The 20,459-nt window shown below is 40.1% G+C and overlaps 1 protein-coding gene across 4 annotated transcripts in view; it reads right to left on the minus strand.

Moving 5' to 3' along the window:
- Positions 1 to 20,459, minus strand: part of LTBP1 (latent transforming growth factor beta binding protein 1) — a 447,138-nt gene that overhangs the window by 308,544 nt on the left and 118,135 nt on the right. For all 4 annotated transcript variants that reach the window (XM_040350808.1, XM_040350809.1, XM_040350810.1 and 1 more), the window contains exon 4: positions 764 to 942. In XM_040350808.1, coding sequence (XP_040206742.1) covers positions 764 to 942 — 179 coding nt within the window. The remainder of the gene's footprint in view (positions 1 to 763; positions 943 to 20,459) is intronic.

Genomic DNA, 20,459 nt, shown 5'->3' on the forward strand with positions numbered 1-20,459 from the left:
CCTCTCCACTCTATCCAAAACGAAAAAAAGTTATGCCTTTAGTTACACTTTAAGTAGAATTACATTGACTATTAGACAATACTCAGTAGACATTTATATGAACCTTTAAAGGGTCACTAAAGGAAAAAAAAATTTTGCTGAAATGACTGTTTACATGAAAGTTAACTGATTCCTTTTTAAAAATTATTACAAATAGATAAAAAGCAATCATATAATGTGCCTGCAGGTTAGTTTCACTTTTAAACTGGTTTCATGTTCCTGTGAACTAGAGAGACACACAGAACAAAAACAAACAAATCCAGGGCAGTGTTTTGTTTTTAAAATGAATCTGATTGGTTCTGTTAAGTTTTAGACACACAGTAATGACAGCTTAGACCACAGTGAAAAGCTCCCAGTACTGTGGTTATAAGGAAACAGACAACCAGGAAGTGTGGAGATCACAGCAGAATTACAGCAACTTCAAGGCAAAAACTAACAATAAGGACATGAAACCAGTACTGCAGTAAGGTAAAGGAAGCTATTTAGCTAAAAAAAAAAAATCCTTTAGTGATCCTTTAAGCCTATTATCTTGGCAACTCAGCTTTCACCCATTTATTGATATCCTCCACTTACCATGAACATTTCTCATCAGAGAGATGTTTATAGCTCATCCTAGGTAATCACATGCTTTGATTCAATGCTTCAATTATTATAAGCATCTATTACTTTAAGGAACACAAACCTGCACAAATGTAGAAAAGAATATCTAAACTAAGATACTCACAATGACTGAACTGTGATGACAGTTGATCCAGAGCAGCAGTCCTGAGTGGGAGAGACCCTTCGGTGGATTGCTCACCAAGAAGCATTTTCTTAGAGCTGGAAAAATACTTTGGCTTAATCTGGAATTGCTGAGTATGCCCATGTTGGAGGTTCATGGTTCGGGGCTGTGGAGGTATCATCCTGTAATGCAAAGACAGAACAATTAACAGTGTTATATTACAATAATATTACAAAGCTAAAATGTTTGAAATAAACATAGTATTACTTCTAATAATATGTTCTTGTCTGTTTAACTCTGATCTTTCTTTGCTAAGAATAGCTGTATCCTTTATACCACCAGTGTATCAGATTTGAAGCTTTAAGTGCTAACATTTTATAGATAATGAAAATAAATATCAATAATGGCCCCAGAAGGGGATATATTCAAAACCCAGCGCAAAAGGAGCAAGACAAGTATACAACCTTCAGCGTTAAAAGGACAAGGGGTGATTACTAGTAAATCTCAAGGCAATGTTCATGAAAACAAAGTCCATATAATATAATAAATCCATTATAGAGGGAATACACTGTTACAGTGTCATCAGTACCCAGAGGTACTGTCAGCAGTTTCTCCTTTAACCACTTCCCACTAGCCGTATGTAGAATGATCAGTGCCCAGCAGTAACACCTGTCAGTATCTCATCAACAGTGCTGCCCATCAGTGCCACCTGTCAGTGCCAATCAGTGCCACCTGTTAGTGCCCATCACAGCCGCCTGTCAGTGGCCATCTCAGCTGCCTGTCAGTGCCCATCACAGCCGCCTGTCAGTGCCCATCACAGCCGCCTCTCAGTGCCCATCAGTGCCGCCTATTAGTGCCCATCAATTCTACATATTAGTGACACTTTATCAGTGCCAACTCATCAGTGCCACCTTAATCAGTAAAGGGGAAAAAACAAATTATTATAGAAACAAAGAAAAACATTTTTTTTTTCAAAAATGTTGGTCTTTTTTCGTTTGTTTAGCAAAAAATAAAAACCCCAGAGGTGATTGAATACTACCAAGCTCTATTTGTGGGAAGAAAATTGTAAAAATGTTGTTTGGGTACAGTGCAGCATGACCGCGCAATTGTTATTCAAAGTGCGACAGCGCTGAAAGCTGAAAATTGTCCTGAACAGGAAAGGCCGAATGTGCCTGGTATTAAAGTGGTTAAGCGAGTTCTGAAGTTTTCCTGCCAAAAGCAAGAAAGCAAGCAAAAACAGAAACAGGGGGAGGTAGAGAGAACACCACTGTCTAAGTGTAGCGGTATTAGGAAACTCAATAAAAATACTACTAAGCTTAGACAGTGGCACTCTCTCTCTCACCCTCCCTGTTTATTTGATAGATAATGCCCAGTGACTTCTCTTCATTTGTCCCAACATCACAAGCACTTATATTTAAAGTGTATCTAAAGCTCAAACATGTTTGTTGGATAGAGTAGGGGAGGGGAAAGAACCACTTTTATTTTTTGTTTGTTTTTGCCGTCTGTGTCTCATTAGGAAGATTTCCCTCCAGTTACTGTCCAGTAGAGTCAACAGGAAGTGACATGATTTCCTTCCAAAATTAGGGAAATCCTTTCTTAGACACAGGAACAAGTGTTCCCATCAGAAGACGTCCCCCCCTTTGTTCCTATTCTGGTGGCATCTCAAAAATTTGGATTGACCTTCACGTTCATTCTTGATGGCATTGGTGATCAGGACATTTAAAGTCCAGTTGAATATGACTAACTGCTACTGGCTTTTTTGAACAGAGTTTCACAGCTGCTATCTAGACCAGCCTTCGTCAACCTTTTAACATGAAGGAACCTTAAAAATAATTTTCTGGTCTCAAGGAACCCCTACCAATAATTACTATACGTACAATTTACAGTATGTTAGTGTTATGGTCACTTGAGCAATTTTCCTTACCTTTGTGTTTTTTTTTTAAAGAATCCCCCCACTTACAGATAACTTAAAGGTTCATTGCTGTCACTTGGGATTTATCTTAGAGGTATAAATTGCTTATTGCTCAAGGAACCCCTCGAAACCGCTAGACCATAGGTGCCCAACCTGTGGCCCTCCAGCTATTGTGGAACTATAAGTCCCATGAGGCATTGCAAGCCTGATAAAGTCTGTGTCTCCCAAAGGCAGAGGAGGCATGATGGGACTTGTAGCTTCGCAACAGCTGGAGCATCCATGCACTAGAGCAGTTGTTCTCAATTTAGTTTGGGTGCAACGTCGCTCGACCGTGCAATAGTCAATTAAAGCGACACAGTGCCGAATTGCAAAAAGTGCTCTGGTTAGGAAGGGGGTAAATTATTCTGGGGCTGAAGTGGTTAAGAGAAAAAAATATACGTTATCTGTGCCTGTGCACTGCTCTTTTCATTTTTGCCATCACTGAGGTGCTAAAATGAAGATCTCGATGTGACATCAAGGTTCCTCCCTCAAACACAGCAGCAGCCTGCTAAGAACTGCTGCGGCAACATACGATGAGTGGAAAACAGCCATTAACTGCACATAGCACTGCTGATGATGCAAACAATCACAACATCTAGTAGGTTTGGCACTTTATTAGTGTACAGTTGAACCTCGGATTACGAGCATAATCCGTTCCAAGAGATTGCTTGTAGTCAAAAGAACTCGCAATATAAAAGCAAGTTTCCCCATTGAAGTCAATGGAAACGAAAAGAATTAGTTCCGCATTGACTTCAATAGGATGAAATACCGCATGCGGCCAGAGGTGGGGGGGGGCACTGGAGAGCCACGGAAACTGATGAAAAGGCCCGAGGACACGTCGTCTGACCTCGGCAAACGTCAGAAAGGCTTGAAAACTGAGTATTTCCGTGTCTTGCCAAGCATTGCCGAACGGCGCCAATCGGCTGCGATCCTCTCTGTTCGGCTCTGCTTGGCTCCAGCGCCCCCGCACCTCAGGCCAAATGTGGTACTGCAGGCCCTATTAGATTGAATTCTGCTCGTCTTGCGAGTCAATACTCGCAAACCGAGTCAGAATTAAAAAAAAAGTTGCTCGCAAATCAAAACGCTTGTTAACCATGTTACTCTTAAACCGAGGTTCCACTGTATTTTTTTTCTTTATTCGTAAGGTTATTTTTCTTAGAATTTGTGGGTGAACCTAGTTATTTTTATCTGTTCAGAAGTTAGTTATTTTAATCTATTAAATTCGAGAACTTGTATCTAACAAGGGGAATCAATGTACAACTCAAGAACAGTGCATTGATACTGCAGACTATACTGTAAAACTGGTAGATTTAAGAAAAAGTTATATATTCTGTGTGTATAAACAAGAAACTACTGAAACTAGTGGATTCATATAGCAGCCAGACAAAATAATTTCAGATGGAAATGATGATGGTCGACTATATATTTATTTCAAGAAAGGTTTTCTTTACCATACAGAAGAGAAGATTAAATAAGAAAAAATATTAGTTAAGTCCTAGAAAGGTGCTCCAGGGGCTAAGGAGTTTTTCCTATTTTCATAGATCAATGAATGCTTTAAACTTGGAAGGCACATGCTCTATAAAACTGTTCTGTAAAAAAGCATGCCTTTCTTTAAAAAGGTGTTGTTAAAAGAAACCAGCAAACCATTATTTGGTGTTTCACTTTAAAAGTGAAAATAACGCCCACAGATTCTGCAATTTTGCAGGGCTTCTGACAGGTGAGGGGGTGACATTTATAATATATGGATACATGCAGGAGGCATGTATAGCATTATAGATTACAACAGTATTAATGATTTAAATTTGATGACAGTGGGTTTACATCCACTTTAAGTGCAAGTGTACAATTTCCGAGTGAAAATGTGCAGCAAATTAACAGACTTACATTACAACACTGCCACAAATTTGTGGCAAGTTATCCTTTCTATCTGGGTTGTTCAATGCCATAGAGCTACAAAAAATATGAATGAATCATTTTAAATTAGCATACATGTCTAATCTGTTGAAATAATATAAACATTTCTCAGCAGTTAGATTGTTCTTGAGCTATATAATATTATTTGTCTGCTTTGTTTTGTTTTGTTTTTATTGCGGGGATCTAGCTGCAGGCATGCGCTATGCTTTCTCTACCTACATGCATTCCTTCTTGCTGATACTTTTTTTGCCTTTCCCCTTTCTATCTGTTGTACTGTATATAGTACCATTGTTACCCATTCACACAAAAAAAAATAGTCCGTATATACACATGCACCATAGTAAATAAAATATGAAAATAAAAATTGTTCCTCAATTTAAATCCAACTTTAATCATATCGTCCAGTGATGTAAATCCTGACAAACACAAGGCTGTCATTAACTGGTGGTAGTGATAGTTAAACTAAATGAATTACTGGAGGTTTGGTCGGGTGAACTTATTAAAATCTGGCCATTTACGGTAGTTTGCTTATTCAGCAAACTGTAGAACAAGGAGATTGGGACTTTGAATGAGGTTCAAGACAGGGTGGGAGTATACAAAAGGAAAACATGTTTATTAACATGAAAAGTGATGTGTGATACACTCTCAGAGTCAAAGGGGCTGGGCATGTAAACATAACTGTAATGGACAATAGAGATACATAATACTGTCAACAAGGAAACTCATGACATATGGCTTCACATATGAAACATGGACACAGGGACATCAATAATTAATACAAAACAGTATGAAAAACAATAAACAGCTTCCCATGAGTGAGGGATAGGCACACAGGTTTCCTAAGAGTGCGATTAAAAGACATGAGGTAGAAAGTTGTAGATAGTAATGGCTAGTGACTCAGATATGGAATAAATTGGCATCCTTGAAGGGCCCGATGCATTTCGTGCTAGTGCACTCATCAGGGGCGGATGCTTCCTAATCTGGAGGATTAAATAGTATTTTAGTCTACAGTAACTTAAAACATAAAATGAGGAACATGGATAATGGTCCTAAACTTACATACCTAAAAGGATGGTGTAGATGAAGGGAAAGAGAAAATGCTGAGCCGTAGGCAGGAAGAGGATGTCAGTCCCAGAAACTGGGGTGACTGCGCCAAGTGCAGCCGGAACGCAGGGCTGGAGTACCTCACATGGGCAGGTAGCCAAAGAAGGGGGTATGGAGCCAGGTAGGTGGTCAACGGTGGAAAAATGCCAGGGAGTCTGTATATAACATATATAGATAGGGTGAGATGCATAAACCAGACTAGAGTCTGGTGGTAAAAAACAAAAATAGCAAAAAAGTTACCTGGGTATAGAATAACCAGGTGCAAAGAGTCCCTCGGTAGTGTGGCATCATCCCGTGGATGTGAAAAAGGCTGTGTGCAGGCAGTCTATAAATACCCCCTGATCCCTGCGTGCGGCCGCACAATGGCGCACACCGACGTCACGCTGGCCAGACATGGGCTAGGAGGGCCTTATATCGGGGTGGGAGGATTCCGCCCCCGAAATGGGTTCTCCCCCATAGGCTGTGAAAGGCTAGAATGGAAAAGCCGCGACCGGCGTCATTCAGCAAACTGCAAACAGGTATTTAGCAAACTGCAACTCATGGTTGACCCAAACTCGAAGCTAATACCTAAAATCTAATATACTTATAATTATAATTTGAGATTCGGTAGTATAATGTGTATGTAATGTAGTATAATGTGCTTTTTAAATTATTTTAGTTAAATAATAAATGTGTTCCACTTTCCATAGCAGATCTTCGTAATTTGATAAAAATGATCAAAATTAAGAGAGCATAAATGCACAGATATTAAGATCACAAACGGCGCTAATGGTGACAGTTCTAGTGTAGATGCACAAGGCACCACGTCTACACTCCAATGTTGCGTGAAGGAAATCAGTGAGGTAAAGGCAAAAAAGTTCCAAATAGAAGTGTGGTCCACTTTAAGAAAGGACAGATAGTAAGCACCTTCCACCCGAACTCCTCTAGAGACACCACGTGGGACACAATAAGCCCCCTCTGGGGTACACACTCACCAGAAAGTAAATAATACAGGGCGATGTATGCGTAACTCCAAACTGATAATCAGCCTTCAAGCAGGGTAATCAAACACATCTGTATAGGAGCTCCAAATTAAACCAGAAAAAAAGGAGGCAGAGAAAGTGCCATAGCATAATTCCGTTTTTAATGGATCAAAAATAGTAGCCCACAGAAGCAAAAAACCCCTTCAACCATTGAACGTACAATAAAAGTATTTAAAAAGCGCATAATCACCAAATCCTGGATAATAGGTAAAGCGTCGCACTGGTCCTGGTTCAGTCTCACAGAGACTGTCAACTTCCGGTTCCAGCCGAGGCACTGGTGGAGCGCAAACGCAAACGTCACTTCCTGAGCGTCGTGAGAAGCCACGCCCTAGGGCGTGGCTTCTCACGACGCTCAGGAAGTGACGTTTGCGCTCCACCAGTGCCTCGGCTGGAACCGGAAGTTGACAGTCTCTGTGAGACTGAACCAGGACCAGTGCGACGCTTTACCTATTATCCAGGATTTGGTGATTATGCGCTTTTTAAATACTTTTATTGTACGTTCAATGGTTGAAGGGGTTTTTTGCTTCTGTGGGCTACTATTTTTGATCCATTAAAAACGGAATTATGCTATGGCACTTTCTCTGCCTCCTTTTTTTCTGGTTTAATTTGGAGCTCCTATACAGATGTGTTTGATTACCCTGCTTGAAGGCTGATTATCAGTTTGGAGTTACGCATACATCGCCCTGTATTATTTACTTTCTGGTGAGTGTGTACCCCAGAGGGGGCTTATTGTGTCCCACGTGGTGTCTCTAGAGGAGTTCGGGTGGAAGGTGCTTACTATCTGTCCTTTCTTAAAGTGGACCACACTTCTATTTGGAACTTTTTTGCCTTTACCTCACTGATTTCCTTCACGCAACATTGGAGTGTAGACGTGGTGCCTTGTGCATCTACACTAGAACTGTCACCATTAGCGCCGTTTGTGATCTTAATATCTGTGCATTTATGCTCTCTTAATTTTGATCATTTTTATCATGTTTTTATTTTTTTAAACGGCTGCTCCCATTACCGTAATATACAGATTGCTCTGTAACCTGCGGAAATCTGTTATTGGATTTTGCAATAGTTTTTTCTGTGTTGGCGCAGGGAGGTGTATTGTAGGCCTTTAATTACACTTTTTTCTTTTAGATCTTCGTAATTATTGTGTGTAAATCTTTTGCTAAATATATGAGGAACCAATTTACTTCTTATGCTGTGTATACACGATCGAAAAATTCCGACAAGAAAACCGTGGGTTTTTTCTGACGGAATGTTGGCTCAAACTTGTGTTGCATACACACGATCACACATACTTGTCGGAAATTCCGACCGTCAAGAACGCGGTGACGTACAAGATGTACGACGAGCCGAGATCAATGAAATTCAATTGGCAGTTTGGCTCTTCTGTTTGATTCTGAACATGCATGTTTTTTTGTTTGTTGGAATTGCATACAGACGAGCGGATTTACCAGTAGGAAATTCCGACAGCGAAAGTCTGATGGAGCGTACACACGGTTGGAATTCCAACCAAAAGCTCACATCGGACTTTTCTTGATGGAATTTGCGATCGTGTGTCTGCGGCATTACACAGCTGGCAGCCCAGAATCTCTTTGGTTTTTATGTAGTATCATAGCCAGTTATATGCAATGTTCTGCTATGTTTCTTAAAGAGTTGCTAGATGATGACCACCAGTTTTTTTAGACTGAGAGATTTTGTTCAGGATGTAGCTTGGTAGTCAAATATGGACCACCCACTGGAAGCCTCCTTTACTTTAAGATTCCACCATTTCTCGAATGGCTTAAATGTAGTTATAAAAGCAACTGTAATTCAATTCCCAGCAGTGAATATTGCAGAAAGGGTTACTTTACAATAACTTATTGCAGGCTCGGAGCAATGAAAGAGATTAACACATCTGGTAGAGAATCCTTCAGTTTCATGGTGATTTAGATGGTAGTAAAACACATACAAGAATGGTTTTGACTGCAATGATGCCTACATTCCAGTACTGTCTCACACACAATCTCCTAACTTATTTCAAGGAAATAACGAGAGACATATGTGACAGGCTTAGATATTCTTACATACATAGAGGCTGTAAAGATCTGACCGAGAAAGGGATGCATTCTTTGCACTGTAGCTTACAAGGAAAGGAGTCTTAGCATTACATTTTGTTTAACACACATTTATTATTATTACTATTAAGGATTTATATAGAGCCAACTTTTTGTGCAACAATCTAATAATGTGGGGCAAGTGGTACAAAAGGTAATAGCTGTGGGGTATGAGCTGATGGAAGAATTAAATGTTCAGTTGCTAGTTGGAGACAGGATAGGCTTCCCTGAAGAGATGTGTTTTCATGGATTACCTAAAAGTGACTGGAATAGGAAATAGCCAGATTGATATAGAGAGTTCCAGAAGATGGGGGGCTATGGAGAAGTCATGGAGACAAGCATGAAAGGAGGAGGCAAGAGAGCTAGAGAGCAGTAGGTTTTGGCGTTTGTTGATGATATACCTCAGGGCAGAGTTGTGAATGGCTTTGTATGTTGTTAGTATTTTTAACTTAAAGTGGTACTAAAGGTTTGTGTTTTAAAAAAATAAAATAACAAACATGTCATACTTACCTCCACTGTACAGTTTGTTTTGCACAGAGTGGCCCGATCGTCCTCTTCTGGGGTCCCACGGCGGCTCTCGTGGCTTCTCCCTGCAATAGCTAACCCCCTCTGGGAAGCTCTCTCCCGAGGGGGTTACCTTCTGGCTACGCTCCCGTGTCATACACTCGGCGTACATAGCCACCAAGTATATGACTCGGCCCTGCCCCCCGGCGGCGCCGTCATTGGATTTGATTGACAGCAGTGGGAGCCAACGCCTGCGCTGCTATCAATCTATCCAATGAAGAGCCGACAAGCCGTGGGGAGAAAAACACGGGATTGCGCCCACGGAAGTTCAGGGCTCAGGTAAGTAAAATGGGGGCTAAGGGGGGGGGGGCGGACATCGCAAGATGTTTTTTCAACTTAATGCATAGGATGAATAAGGTGAAAAAAAACACAAGGCTTTACAACCTCTTTAATTCACTCGGCATTCAGAAGCCAGAAGGGATTGGCAGAAAGGGGTGGCAGGCACTAAGCGGTTGGTAAGGCAGATGAATCTGGCAGTAGCATTGATGATAGACTAAAGAGGGGATAGTCTACGAACCTCTAATGAAAGAGGAAGTGGAGAGGAGGAGATAGAGTTGTAGGTAACACTGAAGGAATGCTGTGATAGATAGGAGGAGAACCAGAAAAGAGAAGAATCCTGGTGGCCAAGAGAGTGGAGTTTATTAAGGAGGAGCAGGTGGTCAACAGTATCAAAGGCCACAGAAAGGTCTAGTTGTAAGATTATGGAGTAGTGGCTGTTGGTTTTAGCGGCTAGTAATTAGTGAGTTTCAGTAGAGTATTTTCTGTGGAGCGCTTAGAGTGAAAGCCAGACTGTAAGGGGCGAAGAAGGTTGTTTTCAGTGAGGTAGTAGCTCAGACGGTTGTTGACTAAGCTTTCTAAAAGTAGAGGTAAACGGGAGCAAAGAGATAGGTCTGAAGTTGTTTCGGTTGGTGGGATACAGTGAGGGCTTTTTAAGTGTGGGAGCGATCTGTATATGCTTATAGGAGAGGGGGAGGTGCAAGTAGAGAAGGAGAGTTTGAAGATGTGAGTAAGAGAGCATATGATAAAAGAAGAGGGTGGCCATAGTAGTTGCGAGGGAATAGAATCAAAGGGACAATTAGTTAGGTGGGCATCTGAGAAAAGTTTGGTAACCTCTAGTCGAGTCAAAAGAGGAAAGTGCTGAATATGCTGTTAGGCAGGGTATGTTAAGTGGGCAAGATATCTGTACAGTGAAGATGTCCTTACAAATTGTCAATCACTACAAGATTGATGCAATCTCTTGGGCAGTGAGTGAGTTAGTGGGTGGAGGTGGTGGGAGACTAAGTAGAGAGAAGAGACAATGAGAACTGGATGACAAGGTATTAAAGTGGATGTAAACCCGAAAAAAAAATGATTTATTCTTTACTGTCACAATGTACAGTATAAGATTTCCTATCATCTGTGCCCAGTCTTGCCACACAGTTATTCCAGCTCTGAGCAATCCTCTTTTATTGTTCAGTGAAATAAAACGGACTTACAGAGAAAAACCTTAGTCCGTTCCACCCCCTTGCTACGGGGAACAGGTTTTTTACATATCTCATGCACTAGCTTGGAGACAGGCATTATTTTTTAATTCCCACTACCCACTCCTTTTCTGGAGTCATGTGGTTACTTTTCTGGATTTTGACTGGATATTAGTAATCATAGCAGAATTTAGTGTAAGGGGAGTCTACTGACATCACGACTCCACCCACAGAGCTCCAGACAACAGATCCACCCAAAAAAATCTGCAGTTTTGCAGTTCTTTTAACAGACAGCGGGGAGACATTTGACGGGTAAGGATACATGCAGGAGGCATGTATATCCTTATAGATCAGCACTATGGCAGTAGTTTAGAAAGAACGAGAGTGGGTTTACATCCACTTTATTAAGAGTGACAAAGTGGGATTGTCTGGTAGCAGGGAGGCAGGAATTGTATTTTAGGAGAGCAGATTTGTATAGGGTGAAGTCCTGCAGGGATTTAGTTTTACACCACAATTGTTCAAGATCACGGCTATGTCTCTTGAACTTTCTGGTGTCGTCAGAGGTTGCCATGATTGTAATGGTCAGGGCCTGATTCTGCGAGTAGTTAGAGGAGCAAGTGTGTTCAGTGAGGAAATAGTGAACACTATTGCAAATTTTCAGATGAAATATAGATATTAGTAATGCAGCAATATGTCTGCATAATTCATCATGGGATTTTTACAATTTTTCTCTACCAACAATTATTGGGTATCTACAAAGTTTTTCCTAGTATGTGCATATGTCTGCACAAAATGGAGTATAGGTACAGAGTTGCCAGAATCAACAGTTCCAAACTTAATGAAAATTTCACCCAACCAACTTACACTAAAAAATTCCCAAATCACTGATAAATGTCCCTGTTAAAAAAAAAAAAAATCTCCTTCACCTCTCTGCTTCCCTGCCACTGTCTTGACATGAAATCCTATAGACCTTGCAGTATATCTGTACATGAGTGAAATATTACACTGAAACAAGGATTCAGGAAGTGAAAATTGTGAAAACTATAAAAAGTTAATTATTGTTTAATAAAAATAATCCTATTGTGTAAAATGGAGAAGACACAGATAAGGGAAATGCTGTTCCTGGGTGAAAGTCCTCTTTAATCTAGAGATGGATAGTTGTGGAAGCTGTGGTTGCTAAAAATGAAAAGGGTAGAAGCAGCACTGGAAGTTCGAAGATTGATCTGATCACGGTATAATTGCTGATTATGCAAAAAGATTCATCACCCCAAATGAGGTTTCGCCAAACTGCTTTAGATGGTGTGGGCAGCAAGAACCATGTACTACTATTTATGGATATATATCCCCCATATCTCATAGAATTTGCATCTGTCTTCATGATTTATTCTTCCATCCTTTTTAAATTTATAGGAATCATCCTAATGCAGCGTACACGCGGTCAGAATTTCCGACAAATGTTCTATGTGAGCTTGTCGGAAAATCCGGCCTTGTGTATGCTCCATCGGACATTTGCTGTCGGAATTTCCGACAACAAAAATGTGAGAACTGGTTCTCGAATTTTCAGATAACAAAAAGTTGTCGGAAATTCCGACCGTGTGTACACAATTCAACGCATAAAAAATTCTATGCTCGGAATCAATTAGACGCATTCTCGGAATCATTTAACTTATTTTTTTTCGGCTTGTCGTAGTGTTGTATGTCACCGCGTTCTTGACGTTTGGAATTTTTGACAACATTTGTGTGACTGTGTGTAGGCAAGACAAGTTTGAGCGAACATTCGTCAGAAAAAATTCCACAGTTTTGTTGTCAAAATGTCCGATGGTGTGTATGCAGCATAAGAGTTGAATATGGAACAAATCAAAGATTCCCAAAGCATCACAGAAAAGTTTTTGTTTATTTTTCACACCAACAAAATTGCTTTAGCTTGTTTTTGGAAGATTGCCACAATTTATTTTGCTCTGGTGAAATTTAAACTCTTTTTGGAAAGTATATTTAATGGCACCCTTTCCAGAATTCCCAATTATGAAGGTAGTTAAAAAGGTCATGCTCTTCTGGACCCAGTATTATGCCCTGCAGATCTTTGGGGGTCTCAGGACAGTACCAGCCTCCCAGTAAAGAATTCATTCCTTTTCCTGTTGTGGGTTAGGAGATGGCGAGAGAGAGATATCAATTTTTTTATTTTTTTTACCAGTTATGTCTGCATTAACAGCCATGATTGGTGTTATAGCCATTGCCATACTGAGGAGGAGAAGATTGAGACATCCTAAACATCACTTTTTGATTGTTCTGTTGCTAAATAAAAGTGAAATAAAAGGTCAGTTTTTGATCTTATAACTTCATCTGTGAGTTCACCAGGCAAATCCAGGCAAATTCTTCTCTTACATGCGATTGTCAATTTAAAGGTAATTGTCAAAATGGGCTGCAATTTATTTATTTTAAACGCAAAATCAATGTTTTTTATTTATGTCAAACATAAGTATATGTGAATATCTGATTTAATTAACCAATCATTAACGTAATTTTTTTTTTTAAATCTAAATGTACCCAATCATGTGCACATAAAACAGCACGTATTGTGCAGAAGCTTTTCTGTATGCATAGATTGAATCTCTTTTCCTCTTCTCGCCTCTTCATAAGAAATTATAAATTCAGTTTAGCTAAACTCTTCCCATGATATGTTTCCCAATGAAAAATGTAAAGCCAATCATGTCGTCCAGCGACTTATGTCCAGATCAATCATGGTGATTTGCCCAAAAATGTTGACCCACCGCTACTTTTTATGACAGATCCTGGTGTGCTCTCTCTCTCCCTTTTATCTTGCCTACAGAACTACTGATTTCCATAAAGAATCACTTCTAATGGAGTAGATCCTGCCAAAATAAAAGCAAAGGTAAAATTGTCATTATAAAAAGGTAAATTCTATCCTTTGGCGTCACGCTGCCCCAAAATCACCACCCCCCCCCCCCAACCTTTCGGTCTGGTCATGTGATTTCTCAATGTCCTATTTTTTCTGCAGTGGGCAGAATACAAAAGATCAGTAGTCATGTAATGAAGTGGTGCTGTTCTTTAGCATTCTCCTGTTTGTCCGGGTGGCTTTATAATGTGCCCCCCAGGGGTTTTGTCCTTGATGCACTGGGTAAGTGGGGTTGAATGACACTCGGTGTCATTCTACTAGGAAGAGGACCTCGAGAGCTGCTTTTTTGAAATAGAAGAAAAAAAGAAGAAAAGTTACCTGTAAGTGCACAAAAGAGGTGGTTTGAGGTTAGAAAAAAATGTATACACAAATTGTATTTAAATAGTAACAATTTGTGTATATTTTTTTCAAACCTCAAACCACAACGAGCCTTAATGATGTAACCTTTTGTCATAATCTGGGAAGGATAAGAGGATCACACCATGATTGGGACATTGATTTTACCACTGTGACTCTCTGGGAGAATGAATTTGTGGGCAGACTCTGAATTTAATACTGCTTTCAGTCTTTTTTTTTTTTTAATTAGCTGTTGGTCAAAATATATATATAAAAAGAGTAATGCTGGAAGTTTGGCTTTAATATACTAAAATATTTTTTTTTTATATGGTTGATAGACATGAGTCTTTAGTGAACTATGCAACCATGTAACAATGATGACTCCTATAAACCAGGCTATAGTCAACACTAAAAATATAAAAGCACAAAAGTATAAAGCTCTGTATAAATCTAAATGCATTCTAAAAAAAACAACCGTAGATAAAAATAAATGTTTAAACCAGGACCAATCTCCATGTTTATATGATTAATTATAGGCAACACAAACTGCTCAAAAGTTATTTTCAACAACAAAGTGCTTACCTGACTGTAAAAATACTGAATACTATTTTTTTTCATCTGGTCAATGGTCAAGAATATTTCAGCACACAACATACACAAGAACATTTATCATTTTCAAAGAATGTGCTGAAAAATGGTGCATTTCAATAAAAGAACTGGGAGGACGCTGGTGCATATAAGCAGCATGGGGCTGTAGAGAATAGCTGGTGACCAGCCAATTAATCATGCCTAGAGCCTTGAATGATGGTGAGTTTATGATCAGGAGACCTACTCTGGGTAACATGAACAAAGGAAAACTGAAAGTAAAAAGATTAATTGGGAAACCCAAAGTTACAATTCTTTATTTCTAGGAGATTCAATGACTTTGAGAGAATATTGTAGAGCTACATATCCAAACAGATTTTAATAGACTTGCAATTACATGCTTAAAATGATAAATGGCAAAAGTAAATATTTATATGGTAACTCTAGGAAACAATTAGATTAATCAGTAAGTGAACTATTATTGCTATGCAGCACCCCAACGAAAGTCGATTTTCGTTGGGGTTATCTGTTTACTCTAATGCCGCGTACACACGACCGTTTTTAATGTCATGGAAAAAACAAAGTTTTTCTCTATGTGATTCTTGTCAAGCCTGCCTTGCATACACACGATCGTGAAAAAAAATTGCTCGTGCAAAGCGCGGTGACGTACAACACGTACAACGGCACTATAAAGGGGAAGTTCCATTCGATTGGCGACACCCTTTGGGCTGATTATGAAAATTTCCCTTCTGATAACCTGCTTCTGAGCATGCACGTTTTTTCCCCCGTCGTTAAAGCCTACACACGACCGTTTTTCACAACGTGAAAAATTACGAGAAAAAATAGAGCATGTTCTAAATTTTTCATGTAAAAAAAAATGCTCTGGAGCCTACACACGGTCGTTTTTAATAACCAATTTAAAAAATTGCATTTTTCTCATCATGAAAAACGGTTGTGTGTACGCGGCATGAGTTTGTAAATTCTCCACAAGGTAAAGAAAGGGAAATAAAAATTCAGCTTAGATCTTTTTACCACAAAAGAACCCTTGAAATAACTTTCAGATTTCTCCTTGCTAAAAAATGTTATATGTACAGCTCAAGATAAATGAGATTATCAGTAACTACAGATATAATAATAGAAACAATGCTTTCTATAGCCATGAATTTAAAATAAATATAGTGGCAAGGAAAGAAAAGCCAACAATGAAAATGGTAATGTCCCCTTACATTGGTGGTCAGTGAAGAAATGCCCCTTACATTTATGTTAGCAGGGCAAAGACCCTAACATTGATGGACATTTGTAGGAAAATCTCCTTTACATTAGTGGTTTCATTACAGGTTAGTTAAGGAGCCCATAGCAACCCATAGCAACCCCTGAAGGAACCCTAGGGTTACAAACCCTGGTTGAAAAAAGGCTGGCATAGAGAAAGCATTGCCTGGGCTCATGTCTGATTGCTTAGCAGCCACATCTGAACCTCACTATGACTATATAATGTCAATATATCCTTTATGTTCCACTGAGGAGAAATGAGTGTGACCTATTAATATAGCAATTGTATTTGTATATAGCTTATAGGAGAAATGCATATTAAGTGAACAGGTTAAGAAAAAAAGATCTTTCAGGTCAGCTTCCAATGTCTGACCACAATAAATTGCGTATTTGTGACCAGCATAAGCAGTTTAAATGCTTGTGGGTTTTTTTTCAAATAATTTTATTATCACAGTGAAGAAGAAGTATATTTATCCCCTATAGGACTGTAAAGAGGAAGTAAACCCCGATGGGTTTTACTTCCTCTTTTGTTTGCGGCAAACCCTGCAAATTAAAAGCATAATGGGCTAATATGCATTGCATACTAGCCCATTATTTGGCACTTACATGCAAAGGAAGCCCGCAATGTCCCCGCTGCAGGAAGCGTCCATCTTCACCCCTCTTCCTTCCGGGGCCATGGACTCCGGCTCTGTTACTGGCCGCAGTCGCGTGACTTTCACGGCACGGGTACTATAGAAACAGCACGGTCGTGTCCTTTCTTCAGTGCACATGCTCTGATGATGTTGGCGCAAGTGTAAATATCTTCTAAACCGTAAAGGTTTAGAAGATATTTTCAGTACCTACAGGTAAGACTTAGTATAGGCTTACCTCTAGGGAAAAGTGGTCTGTAAGTGGTTGTAACCACTTTAACATTATGCTGTTTTTAGTCCCTTTTATCATGTTTTGCTCAAACGAGACACAGTCATTACCAACAATGTTGTCTCCTTAGATCCAGACCTAATGACTTGGACAGAGACACATTTATTTAAGCCCTTTCATAATGTTACTATAATTATTTTGATTCTAGACATTCATAATAATTGCATTCATATTGTCTATTTCAGAGCCAATAAGAAAGTCTGTGACTGCATCTTTTCCAAGACACCAGATAAATCATAGTTCTGGATGAATTCATTTGAGCACTATTTTTCTGCTGACATTAACTAGGTGTCCTCACTCCTTAGCAATGTTCTGCTGTTGATAGGACATAAGCTAACAAATACCATAAAAGAGGCAAATAAATACTATTTCACCTTCCCAGACATAAGCTGCAATGTCTATTGTACGGCCAAGCGCAGTGGGATAATTGATATGTTGCTGGCCAACAAACAGATCAAACAGCTATCCCTATGTGCCCTTGTACAAAATAAACAAGCAAATTAAAGAGGATTTCATTTTAAAAAAACATCACAAAATCCTCTTACAAGCACATTTTCTAATGTCAATGGGCCAGATCCACATACAATTGCACTTGCGCCGCGTATCAGAGATACGCTACGCCGCCGTACCTTACCTGGAGGAATTTCGAATCCTCAATGATTTTGCGCCGTAAGTTACGGCGGTGTAGTGTATTTCTGGCGGCGGAATTCAAATCGGCGATTAGGGGGCGTGATTCATTTAAATGAAGCGCGTCCCCACGCCGAATGAACTGCGCATGCGTCGTCCCGAAATTTCCCGCCGTGCATTGCGCTAAATGACGCTAGGACGTCATTTTTTTAACTTAGACGTAAGTTACGTCCATCCTTATTCACGGACGACTTAGGCAAAAAAAAAAAATTCAAATTTCGACGTGGGAACGACTGCCATACTTAACATGGCAAGTCTATCTATACGCCGCAAAATACCAGCTTTAACTATACGCCGGAAAAAGCCGACTACAGGCGACGTTAGAAAATGCCACGGCCGCGCGTACGTTCGTGGATCGTCGTTAATCGCTAATTTGCATACCCGACGCGGAGACCGACGCGAACTCCACCCAGCGGGCGCCGAAGTATTGCATCTAAGATCCGAAGGCGTACGAAGACGTACACCTGTCGGATCTTACCCAAATGCCGTCGTATCTTGGTTTGAGGATTCAAACTAAAGATACGACGCAGGAAATTTGAAAGTACGCCGGCGTATCAGTAGATACGCCGGCTTACTTGCTCTGTGGATCTGGCCCCATGTGTTTTAATACATTTGTGTTTAATTTTGTTTTTATTACTGTCCTATTGTGCTTGCATTTTTGCACTTTAAAGGCCTCATGCACACTGGATGTTTTTGAAGCTGCTCCTATGGGTGTCTGGCATTTATTTCCTTCCTCAAACTCCAGTGCATGTTGGCTTATGCTTCCATGCATGCACACACAGGCTTATAGCAGCATTTACTGGCAGGAAAAAATCCCACTGCTAGTGTGTCCAGCAGCAGGGTTCTGGTAGAAAAAACGCTCTACACACATTAAGGCTGGTAAACGGACGTTAACGATAGACGCATTTTGCGCTTGTGTGTAAATTCACTTCAATGGCCAAAATACATTTTTTATATCATTTTTTATATCACACAGTGTTAATAAATCTAAGGGGGACACTTCCAGAGGGCCTCACAATAGCAGTGCATTGCATCAATTTTGACAGCATCTCACAGAGTACATTAACCTCCCTGGCGGTAAACCCGAGCGTGACTCGGGGTGGGTTTCCAATGTTAGGATCGGTATCCCCGAGTCACGCTCGGGCTGGTCGTGCAGAGTGTGCAGCGGCGCGGCTTACCTTTCGCTGGATCCACAGGCAAGTTACTTACCTTGTCCCTGGATCCGGCGATGCCACCCCGCTGTGTGAGCGAGCGGGTCCTCCTCGCTCGATTCACAGTCTCCCCGTGTGCCGCCGATCTCCGTTCCCTGCGACGTTACGACGCACGGGAGCGGAGAACGGCGCCAAATTCAAAAAAGTAAACAAACACTTTACATACAGTATACTGTAATCTTATAGATTACAGTACTGTATGTAAAAAATACACACCCCCCCTTGTCCCTAGTGGTCTGCCCAGTGCCCTACATGTACTTTTATATAATAAAAAATGTTCTTTCTGCCTAAAAACTGTAGATTGTCCAAAAGTGTCCCTTTATGTCAAAAATGTTTTTAGATCAGCTAGAAAACAGCGATAATAAATTACAATCACTTGCAGAATTGTGCGATAGCGATTTGTGGGGAAATTCGTCATAAAAAAAAAAAAAAATGACAGCGACAATTCTGCAACTGAGCAAATTTCAGTGATTTTGAGTTGATTACATTATTGAATAATTTTTATTATAATTATATTATTATTTGTTATAATTATTTATAATTATTTATTATATTATAATTTATAATTTTGTTTTAAAAAAAAAATCATACCCGGGATGCCTACAAGACTCTTGTTTGGTCAGATTTAAGTGAGTTATTTCTAAAAATTACAGGCCTACAGTATAAAACGCCAAATTTCCTTGCAAAATAATTGTACCGCTTTTGGTACGTAATTCCAGACAGAATCATACCGCCAGGGAGGTTAAAGAACTTGAAGTACAATAACCACCAGCACTTGTGTCAATGGACGAATTGATACCCCCAAAATTCGTGTCAGCGCAATATTAGTTCCTAACATTGGTGCCAGTGGATGCAAAAATAACCCCCAGCATAGGTGAGAGAGAGTAAAACTAACCCCCAACATTGGTGTCAGTGGAAGAAATATTAACCCTCAACTTTGGTGTAAGCAAGTGTAATAAAAATGCCCAACATTGATGCCGGTGGACACAATAAGAGCTCCCAACACTGGTGTCAGTGGAAGCAATAAATAACCCCTAGAATTTGTTAGTGAGTGCAATAACCTACAACATTGATCTTAGTGGACACAATAATAACCCCTAGAATTGGTGTCAGTGAGTGCAATAATAACCACCAACACTGGTGTCAGTGGAAGCAACAATAGCCCCCAGCACTGTTGTTCATGGACGCAATAACAACCCTCAACATTGGTTTCAGTGGACTCAATATTAAATCCCCAACATTGTTGTCAGTACTATTTACAATGGTGCAGGCACACTTTAGAAACCATTGGAAACGGCAATCGTGGCATTTCTAAAGGAGAGCGTCCCGTGACTGGCGGCTCCCACGTGCATGCGCGACGTCAACAAGGCTCCAGCCAATCACATCGCCGGAGCCGTAATACCCAGAAGGGATACTCCTTTTCCTAAATGGAAATAAGTGTGCTTATCCATTGCAAAGCTGTATTGATTCTTCCCATAACACAAGCTTGTGTCACAGATCATCTGCGGAGCTGATCTGTGTCTTACCTTTACTGCTGTAGGTTGGCTGGCACCTGTTGTTCCACACTTGTTTGTGTTCAGCTCTGGCTGTACTTAGCAGCTATGGGTGTCGCCAGCTTCACCTGTTGCTTAATATATTCTTCCTTCCTGTTAGTTCCTGTCCAGCCCCCCATGTGCC

Source organism: Rana temporaria, chromosome 4, assembly GCF_905171775.1.
Source record: "Rana temporaria chromosome 4, aRanTem1.1, whole genome shotgun sequence".
Lineage (NCBI taxonomy): Eukaryota > Metazoa > Chordata > Amphibia > Anura > Ranidae > Rana > Rana temporaria.